General features: G+C 47.4%; 1 protein-coding gene across 1 annotated transcript in view; it reads right to left on the bottom strand.

Moving 5' to 3' along the window:
* Window positions 1-7266: 7266 nt before the first annotated feature.
* Window positions 7267-10984, bottom strand: part of MFN2 (mitofusin 2) — a 46701-nt gene continuing 42983 nt past the window's right edge. The window contains exons 15-17 of the mRNA XM_007942643.2: window positions 9687-9883; window positions 8716-8850; window positions 7267-7336 (exon numbers count right to left, since the gene is read on the bottom strand). Coding sequence (XP_007940834.1) covers window positions 7267-7336; window positions 8716-8850; window positions 9687-9883 — 402 coding nt within the window. The remainder of the gene's footprint in view (window positions 7337-8715; window positions 8851-9686; window positions 9884-10984) is intronic.

Genomic DNA, 10984 nt, shown 5'->3' with positions numbered 1-10984 from the left:
GTCTCTCAATCCTTTGAAGATACCTAAAGATAATTCTTTTGAATTCCTTATCAGAGAGTTCCAATGCTGCTTCTTCCTCAGGGATGGTTCTGGGTCTGTATCCTGCTCCCTTGTTTCTACCACTTTATCCTGCTTCTTTGTGTGCACTGTGATGGTTTGTTATTTCTGAGGCATAGTGATGTCGTTGTATTTAGATCTCTGTTAACTGTTTGTGTAGAGCAGCCAAGGGTGGCTCAGGCTCTTCTTGGTGTTTTTTTATCATTGGCCCGTTGGTGGAGGAGGAAGTGGCTCTCGCTCAGTAAGTGAAGTCACAGGAGGTGTGGGTGTAGTTGTGTCTTATGAGGACTGTTGTTGTCTCCCACTCTTTTCAGTCTTGCAGGCCCCGAATGTCCTTGGGGTTGCTGGAAAGCAGAACGTGTTCTTAAGCCCCAGAAATCTGCGAGAGCGCTGTTTCTTTGAATATCCAAAATAGTCAAGCTGCTTCTTAAACCTTCAAAATGGCGGTGCCCTCCAGACCTGCAAAAGTCCACAGCTCAGCCCACCTTTCTCGTCACCCTCTCAGTTTGTTCCCCAGCCACTGTGCACAGTCCGTGCAGTCCCTGGCTAGCAGGGTGATTTTTGGGTTAATTCTTAGGTCCTACCACCACTCGGGAATCTCCAAGCCGTGTCATCTGTGCCATCCAGGTCACTCAGGTCCTGCCAGACCGCAGCTCCTTGTGTTTCCTTTTTTGGTATTTTCACGCAGTTTCTTCTGCTAGTTGGGGTTTAGTCCACTTTTGTATCCTTCCCTTCAAGGCTCAGGTGTCCAAGATTATCTTCTGTGTCTGTGTTAATTGGTTTCCCTTTTCTATGTTGAAGAGGGTCTGTGCAGTCCTTCTGCCTAGTCTGCCATCTTGCTGGAACTCCCTTCCATCTTCTTTTAATGTTTCCTGCATCATTCAATATGTTGCCCATAGGATCTTTCAAGATTGCAACTCCAGGCTAAAATTTCCTCTTCAGTTCTTTCAATTTGAGAAATGCTGAGTGTGTTCTTCCCTTTTGGCTTTCCAACTCCATGTCTTTGCACATTTTGTTATAATAATTGACTTTGTCTTCTTGAGCTGCTCTTTGAAATCTGTTTAGCTCTTTCAACTTGTCATTTCTTCCATTTGCTTTAGCTACTCTCTGTTCAAAGGTAAGTTTCAGAGTCTCTTCTGACACTCATTTTGGTCTTTTCTTCCTTTCCTTTCTTTTTAATGACTTTTTACTTTCTTCATGGATTATGTTATTGATGTCATCCCACAATTCCTCTGGTTTTTGGTCATTGGTGTTCAATGCATCAAATCTATTCTTTAAATGGTCTCTAAACTCAGGAAGGACATAACCAAGGTCATATTTTGGCTCTCATGGACTTGTTTTAATTGTCTTCAACTTGCAAATGAGCAGTTGATGGTCTGTTCCACAATCAGCTCCTGGTCTTGTTTTGGCTGAAGATATTGAGCTTTTCCATTGCTTCTTACCACAGATGTAGTCCATCTGACTCCCATGCACTCCATCTGGCGAAGTCCATGTGTATAGCCGCCATTTGTGTTGTTGAAAAGTATTTGCAATGAATAAATCATGTGTCTTGCAAAATTCTATCATGCGATCTCCAATGCATTATTGTCTCCAAGGCCAAATTTTCCAAATACTGGTGATTCTTCGTTTCCAACTTTTGCATTCCAGTCACTAATGATAATCAGCACATCTTGACTGCATGTTTGTTCAATGTCAGACTACAGAAGCTGGTCAAAATCTTCAATTTCCTCATCTTTGGCTTTGGTGGTTGGTGTGTAAATTTGAATAATAGTAGTATTAACTAGCTTTCCTTGTAGGCATATGGATATTATTCTATCACTGATAGCATTGTACTTCAGGATAGATCTGGAGACATTCTTTGTGATGATGAATGGCACGCCATTCCTCTTCAATTTGTCATTCCCAGCACAGATCGTATGGTTGTCTGATTCAAAATTCCCAAAACCAGTCCATTTCAGCTCAGTATTGCCTAGGATATCAATCTTTACATGTTCTATTTCATTTTTGATAACTTTCCATTTTTCTAGATTCATACTTTGTACACTCCATGTTCCGATTATTAATGGATGTTTGCAGTTGTTTCTTCTCATTTTGAGTCACACCACTTCAGCAAACGGAGGCCCTGAAAACTACTTTATCCATAACATTAAGGTAGGCTCTACTCTGAGGCAGGTCTTTCCCAGTCATATTTTGAGTGCTTTGCAACTTGAGGGGTCATCTTCCAGCACTGCATCAAACAATGTTTCAGGGCTATTCATAAAATGATTTTCTGGTAATATATCAGTGTTTCTCTACTATTCATAAGGTTTTCACTGGCCAATTCTTTGAGAAGTGGATGGATTCTTCCTTCTTCCAAGTCTGTCTCAGTCTGGAAGCTCCACCAAAACCAGTCCACCATGAGCATCCCTGCTGGCACAGCCTCCAGCCTCACAGCAACATGCACTCCAATACAGTATGACAAACTGACAGACAAGTTCGTCTGTAGCTGTCCCAACTGCTCCGCTCACTCTCTGGGCTTCCCCCTACCTGTCCCTGCCAGCCCTGTCCGTAGCGGCTCCCTGGGGGCTGTCCTCCGCCTGCCTTACCTGTTCCGGCCGCCAGCCCTGGGACAGTGTTATCAGGACCAAAACCAAACCAAACCCATTGCCACTGACTTGATTCCAACTCATGGCAACCCCATTTGTTACAGAGTTGAACTGAGCTCCATAGTCTTCTTGGCTGTAATCATTACGGAAGCAGATCAACAATCCTTTTTTTTCCCACAGCACTGCTGAGTGGGTTTGAATCACCAACTTTTTGATAAACAGCTAAGTGTAAAACATTTGCAAAACCAAGGCTGTTTTATCGAGCCGATTTCGACTCATAGCGACCCCTCCGAGGCAGTATCACTACGGAAGTAGATTGCCCAACCTTCCTTTCCAGAAGTGGCTGGTGGGTTTGAACTGCCAGCCTTCTGGTTAGCAGTCAAATGCCTTAGGCACTATGCTACCAGAGCTCCTGTTATCAGGACAGGACTTATTAATGCAATAAATGATCACTGAGCTCTGATGGTGTGCCAGGAAGATATCAATAAAACCAAGAGAAGCCACTGCCCTTGCAGAGCTCACGTAGAGCAAGCAGAACAGAAAACAAACATCATCATGACAAGTTAGATAGCAGTTATGACAAATACTTACATGACATATTGCAGATTGAGGATCCTAAGAGTGCCAGCAAATGAGGAAGGAAAGAAGGATTTTAAATATTGGGCTCTGGAGAGAACTCATTGGAGTGACATGGGAGCAGACTTGGAAGAAAATAGCTGTGGAGATACTTGGAAGAATGGCAGCGAGTCAGCCAGGGCAAAGGCCCGAAGGACAGTGTGCTTAGCACGTTCAATGAACAGCCAAGAGCTAGTTTGGCTGAAGTGGAGTGAGCAAGGGAGTGTGAGGTGGTCAGAGAGGTATTTGTGGGCCAGATCAGAGGGCTTCTGCAAGGACTTGAGTCTTGATTCCAAGTGGCACGGGGAGCCACAGCAATGTTGTGAACAGAGAAGTCATGGACCTGTGTTCTAGTTTACAGCGTCTTGGTGCTTCTCACCACGAAGGCAGAGAGGGAGGAGGGAGACAAGCTAAGAGGCTCTGGCAGTAATCTGGGTCAGCAGTCAGTGGGGGTGGGGAGAAGGCCTCAGGGCCTAGATATTATGACAATAGAGACTGATGGATTGGATGCAGCAGGAATGACAGGAGTCCAGGATGATGATGACACCCAGGTCTGTAGCCTGGCAAAATGGCAGGATGAGCCACCATCAACTGAGATGTGGAGGCCTCAAGAAATGAAGGAGCAGCACAGGACAGCCCAGTGCAGTGGATGGTGCCAAGGACAAAGTAATAGCATGTGGTCGGGCAGGGAAACAGACCCACGTCACACCCTTACTGCAGTTAGTAAATTACATGGTATGTCTTTTCTAGCCATAGTCTTTGTGACTCCCACTGGATTACCAGGTGGGACCATGCAATTTAAACTCCTGATTGTTAAAGTTATCCACCTGGTGTAATTCTGTTGGAGCAGTACAAAGTAATCTTCTGGGAAGTTTGCTCTCTCAGTGTAGAATTCTGTTGGGATTGCTTGGTTTTGCCGCTCTGCCACCTGTAACATGAGCCCTCCTAGAGTCAGAAAGGAATGTGTCTGAGAGAGACACACAGCTGAGAGGCCTGCTGCTGACAAAGAATACCAGCTGAGACTGAGCGTGTTCCTGAACTCGTTTGGCTTCCCTAATAAACCCTGTAATCTGTGAGTTGTGTGTGGCCACTGCAGCAAATCCTCAAACCCAGCAGAGTCGGTGGGTGCTGGGAGTGGGATAGTTGGTGTCAAGGTTGATTAAGAGGGCTGGAGGGCCTCATAAGAACAGGCCTTGGACTGCTGATGGTGATTCTGTCTTCCTCTTGTGGAGTTAGAGGAGGTCAGAAGATGCAGCTTTCCTGCCCCTTTAGCACTTACCCACTACTGAGGGCCCTTCCAAAAAAAGTCACAAATTCTCAGAAGGAGGCAAAGTTGGGTGAATCAATCTGAGTCACGACTTTGAAGTGAAAAATAAATGGTTTGGAGTTACAGAGAAGTCACTCTAGATCTCCCGGTCCTTTCTTAGAGGTAAGTTGCACCATTGTTCTTCTGAGAGTATAAATCCTTTCTAAGTAAGGAGGAACCCACAGGCAGATTAGCGTGTGAACTTCCCCTAAACAAAGTTAACCAAAACCAAACCAAACTCACTATCATTGAGTCGGCTCCAACTCAAAGCAACCCCTCCTTGGGTTTCCGAGGTGGTATCACTACTGAAGTAGATTGCCCAATCTTCCTTCCAAGGAGTGGCTGGTTGGTTTGAACTGCCAGCCTTCTGGTTAGCAGTCAAATGCTTTAGGCCCTACACCACCAGAGCTCCCAAACAAAGTTAAGGTCACTTCAAAATACAGCCTGTGAAATGACAACAGCAATGTGAAAGAGCAGATAGGAAACTTTAGGGGACAGTGAGTTTGTTAATAGCAGAGGAACAACTTGGAAAAGGGAAGAGGAAGAGTAGTTGCACAACTTAACAAACGTAATCAGTGTCGCTGAATTTGTACATGTAGAAACTGTTGAATTGGTATGTCCTGCTGTGTGTATTCTCAATAATAATAATAATAATAATAAAGATATAGCCTGTGGACTTGCTCATGTCAGTTTCACAAGAACAGTAAACAACAAGGTCGAGAATCCCACGAAGGGTTGCCAACTATGCTTTATTTCCATTTCAGTATTAACAGCAATGATACAGGAGTAATTCAGGCAAGTATATTCCCTTAAATACATCAGAGTGAAAACTCATAGTGTACAGCATGTCTTGAGCTCTAATAGATGAACATAAAAACAAAGTAGCAGCATTAAATTAAAGTGCCTTTTGCCAAACTTCTTTCAGAAAGTCTCTCCTGGTGGTGTGCATTTAATTGTATGTGTCACGTTAAGTAGCTCGGGTTTCTATTCATTGCCCAGGAGCTACAACCAAAAACATCAAATATTTTAAAAAGAGCACAAAATTCATCGGAATTGTGTGACAATGATTTTTTCCTGACATGCTGTGAAGCAGCCACCATCCAGGCCTGGCAAAATGCTCAGAACATCCTCCCACCATGTGTCCACTTTGTCAAAGTCCATCACTTTGTTCCACACAACAGGGCAGACCAAGGCTTGAAGGACAGCAGGTAAGTGGAGAGGGTGTCATCCATTTGTCCCCTTCCCACCTCCACTCCCTCCAGTGACAGAGGCCACCCACTCTTCTCTCCAAAGATAGACAGCAGCTGGAATCAAAGCCCAGTAGGAACAACGCCAGGGCTTCTTGCTGGGCAGGGCTTGTTTCCCTGAGGACACACTCTGCCCGTGCTTCAAAGGCTCTGCCTCCCGAAGGCTGCTTTCCAGACAACTAACATCTTGGAGACAAGAACCTGCCCAACTTCAACCATTAACAATCCCAAACCCAACAATAGAAAACATTTCTCAAGGTTAAAGAGGCCAAATGTGTATCAGTCTGGGACTCTGGGGATCAGGGAGGGTGGATATTGGGTTTCCCACACTTTCTTGTGGCCAACTGCAGAGTCACTGGCACAAGAGCCTTGGTCCAGAGGACTGGTGGCCAAGGATAGCTGAGGCCGGCGGTAGGGATCTCTAAGGGGCATAACAGGGATGCAATTAAGCTAGTGGGGTGGGGGCTCTCAGGCCCCATGAACTCCCACAGAGCAAGGTTCAACAGAGGCCCTGCTCTGGGTCGACGCTATAGTCTCCAGTCACCCTGGTTGGAGCCCAGTCCTCTCAGCCTGCACCAAGGTCCCCTGCTTCTACCATACTTACTTCCAGGGCATTCTTCACAAATCTGAACCAGAAAATCCTTCCACAATAATAACTCTATAGGCTACACAGGCCAAGGACTAAAACTAGAGCAAGGGACACAAGAAGGAAGGACACAGTGAGGAGGAAGAGTCCTCCTCGTCATGGCAACAGCCACTGCCAGACACACCTCTACACCCCTCTCCCAGGCTTCTCCCACCACTCGGGCAGCCTGCTGAATCCTCCTTGCTCCTATGGCAGAGCCAGCCTATCTCAATCCAAGCACACCAAGCTCTATCACAAAGACTGGCGTGAAAGGCTCCACAAATACAAAAGATGAAAGCTGAAGGACCAAAGTGCCACAGCCACACCTTCTCAGATGGACTCGAGCTTCTTGGAAAGATGCAGTCTGGGAAAAACCCAACCAGCCCCAAGGTAGCTCTCTGCAGGTATGCTGGGGAGCAAGGGCAGGTGTGCAGAGGCCAGAAGGAGGTGGTTGTCTGTCTGATCCCCTTAAAAGCTCCTCCAGGCATCCTGTAGGGCTAAGAGCCAGACCTGATCGGGCAACCATAGGAATCTCAATCAGGAGAGCCTAAGCAGAGGAGATGTGGCATCCACTCCTTGGTACCATGCTGTCCATCATCGTGAAAATCTCTTGGAGGGGTAGGAGTCCAAGAACTTCCTGCAACAGCAGGCGGGGTGGGGGAAAAACAACTAGTGCCTAAGGGCTCAAAATAGTACAAGACACTGGGCGCTTTCATTTTCATGATGGCACTTGGACAGGAGCTGCACGTGCCCCTGGGGGGGCCCCAAGCAGCGCCAAGGAGCCACAGCCCCGCCCTTCTCCATGCAGTCTCCGGCTCTGGCGGCAGTCCATTATCTGCTGGGCTGTAAGTACTGGTGAGTGAACATGTTAAGCTCACTGTCCAACCACCCAGCTTTATTCCTGCAAAGAAACGGTTACTTTGTAGCAATAAGAGCTGAACAGGAAATAACAACACTACTTGCTAATTATGGTTCTAAGAGTACTTGAATGTGTCCTTGTTTAATCCTCTCATAAACCGAGTTACCTCCATTTTACATAGGAGGAAAACGAGGCCCAGAGAAGTTCCATAACTTCCTAAGGTCACACGGTTAATAAGTGATGGAGCTGAAAGCCAAGTTTTTCTTGACTCTCAAGTCGTGCGTTTGGTTCAACCTGGGACCATGGACAAGTGTCTTCTCTGTTGGGAACCATTTCCCCATTTGTCAAGCCCCTCGAGGTGTTGGACAGCTTATTTGCAGCCCTTCCCAGACCCCACTGTCCCTATGGCTGACAAGAGGTATCAGAGACATCTCCACATACACACCTCGGGATTCCCCAGGGGATAAGCAGTGTGGCCCTGGGAGATGGCTGCCCGAGTGGCAGGGAGGGGCATCTGCACAGTCAAGTGCAGGGAAAGTCCACTTATCTGATGAGGGGGTTGGAGCTGATACCCTTTGAGGCAACTCCCCCCCGGCTCTGACACCCACAGGCCTCTGACGTCAGGGGCTGGGGCAGGAAGCGCAGGGTCCCTGTATGCTGATGTTATCATGGGCTGTGGACTTTTGCAGGGCGTTTTTACATTCAGCTCTGTGGCTGTGTCATGAAATCTCATTCCTGTTTTAAGAAGACAGTGAGATGGAGCAAAGCAAATTCCCCAAACATGAGTGCCTGGCAGTTCTGAGTTTACAGGGACACATCCCAGGGATGTGGGTTCATATCCAGATTCCCTGTGGTGAAAATGGTAAAATGCCCCCTTTCCTGGGCCTGAAGAAGAATGAGGACACACAGAGGCCCCAGCAGACAAAAAAGAGTCAATGTGCAGAGTGTCAGAGATCACAGAAGCCAGCACCCCTGGGTCCTACCTTAGCTTGGCCAGTCACTCTGAGATTCCAGACAGCTGACTTAACCTCTGTCTGCACCAACTTTCCCATTTATAAAATGGAGATCATGACACAACCCTCAGGGGACGCTGAAGACTGAGCAAAACAGCACATGCCTGAGATGTTGTAGTTACTGTAGGAGGAGCTGAGGATTGTGACATCATGGCACTGTGATGCCTGGCTCCTCTGCTGTCACCATCCCCTCAGCTGCAAGAGAACCTAGGTAACTAGCATCTTGTTGGACTCCCAGCACTGGCACCATGTCAGGAACCCATCAGGAACCCAGCATACATCTAACATGAGTGAGCTCAACACCCACAGACAGGCTGGTCCACGCCCAAGACACAAACAAGCAGCTGAGCTGCCAGGGCCTGGGCTGCACACAGGAGCCCCTGCCCCTGGCCACCCAGGCCACCTCACCTGAGCAGTTTTGCTTTGCTCTGAAGTGAATCAAGAACTTCAATTTTCTTGTTCATGGCAGCAATTTCCTGCTCCAGGTTCTCCCGGGTGATGTCGACTTGCTGGCACAAATGAGCAAAAGTCCCAGACAGTTCCCTGCAAGAGAAAGAGTTAGGACCAAGCAGGCCAGGCCGCTCTTTGTGCAGGCCACGGTCTGTGGCTAGATCACACACAGACCAGCAGCAGCTGGGCCCATCAGCGCCCCGCTGGCAGCTCAGCCCTGCACCAGTCCCACTCAGGCGGTGAGCAATCATAACCCCCACCACACGGCAGCACTACGCTGTGAGAAAGGCCAGAGCAGGCTCAGATGCTGGCTCTGCTGCTAACCGGCAGAGATAAGCGACTACTCTTTCAGCCTCAGTGACCTCATTCTAAAACAGGGGATGCCAATAAAAAGTCTGCACCACACAGGGTTGGGGGAATCAATTAAGAAACAGTATTAAAATGTCTAGCAAAGAGTCTGGCAAACAGCAATGAGAAGATGTGATTACATTCATCCCCACCACACCAAGATAAGCAATAGATTCAACCTAACTCAAGGACTGCCATAGAGTAAGAGGCTATAATGGACCATTTCAAAGCTGATCCACAGCCCAAGCCCTTAAGGCAACCTTTAAATACTCCTTTTAATGTCTCTTGTCTTCTCATTTCTTCCCTTCTTGGTGGAATGGAGGCCTATTCAGTTCCAACCAGGACATAGGTGTCCCTGGAGAAACCCTTGCCCCACCCAGCCTCAAAGCTGGCCCTGCACAGAGGAAAGCCCAGGGTAAAGGACGCCCAGGACACCACGGCAGCTGCCAGGGGATTCAGTGATGGGCTCTTGTTGTGGCAGTTTCCAGGCCAGGATGGAAGAGAGCTGGGGCTAACCCCAAGCAGGAAGTCCTGAACCAGGAGAACGGGAGCTGGGCCCTTGGGGCTGTGGGCTCACTCACTGCTGGACTTGATGGCTGCAGTTGGAGCCTGTGTAGCTGATGATGAGCTGAAGCTTCTCGCTGGCATACTCCACAAACTGGCGCTTGAAGGCCCTCTCCTTGGCCTTGGTGGTCCAGGTCAGACGCTCATAGACGTACAGAAGGCCATAGAGCCCAAAGGAGAGAGCAATGAGCCGCCAGCCCACTGCCTTCCACACCTGTGGAGCACAGTGGTCAGCCCAGAGCATCCCCACAGCCCCACCACCTCCCCTCCTCTCTGCTCTGCCACTACCAGGACTTTCCCAACAGCCTGGCCAAGGAGCCTCATGCTTCTACCCAGAACCTCTTTCCCAATGTCTCCCCTTTGATTCTGCTGAGACCAGAAGGACAGAGATCATCTCTAGTTTGGAAAAGAGGGAAACTCCGTGTTGGACACATGACATGGCTTGTGCAAGGTGTTTTGAGAGTAAGGGCTAGACCACAGATGTGGTACACAGATAAATGCTGGCGTGTTCTGCTGACACCACCACCAAGGATTCCAATGTCATTCCTCAGCAGATAGCTTCCTTTTGATCTGGTCTGCAATACTTTTATGCGAGGCGCTGTGACTCACTCAAGGAGCATGCTGGAAACCCAGGTTCTAGTGGAGGTTGCCATCTAGGCTGTGAGAAGTTTCTCTGCACTCACAGGGGCATGACAGCATATGCCCATTTCACAGATTATACAACCATCAAGAGTCACCAGCCCAGTGATCTTTGACAAAGGACCAAAATCCATTACATGGGGAAGAGATAGGCTCTTTCACAAATGGTGCTGGCAAAACTTGCTATCCATTTCCAGAAAAATGAAACAAGATCCATACCTCACACTATACACAAAAACTAACTCCAGATGGATCAAAGACTTAAATGTGAAACCTGGAACTACAAAGTTCATCAAAGAAAAAATAGAGGCAAACTTAGGGGCCCTAATTTATGACATAAACAGACTGTCAAGCATAACCCAAAATGCACAAACAATAGACAATAAACTAGATGATTGGGACCTTCTGAAAATTAAATTCTTCTATCCATCAAAAGACTTCTCCAAAAGAGTAAAAGAAGAACCTACAGAATGGGAAAAAATATTCAGCACTGACATATCGGACAAAAGATTTCTCTAAATTTTACAGAAAACTCCAACACCTCAACATCAAAAAGATACACAATGCAATTTAAAAATGGGTACCAGATATGAACAGACACTTCACCCAAGAAGATATTCATGCTGCCAACAAACACATGAAGAAATGTCGACCATCATTGTTGTTGTTATGTGCC

This window comes from Orycteropus afer, unplaced genomic scaffold (assembly GCF_000298275.1).
Source record: "Orycteropus afer afer isolate SDZICR_OR568_19922 unplaced genomic scaffold, OryAfe1.0 scaffold00094, whole genome shotgun sequence".
Lineage (NCBI taxonomy): Eukaryota > Metazoa > Chordata > Mammalia > Tubulidentata > Orycteropodidae > Orycteropus > Orycteropus afer.
This window is presented reverse-complemented; position numbering and strand designations above follow the sequence as displayed.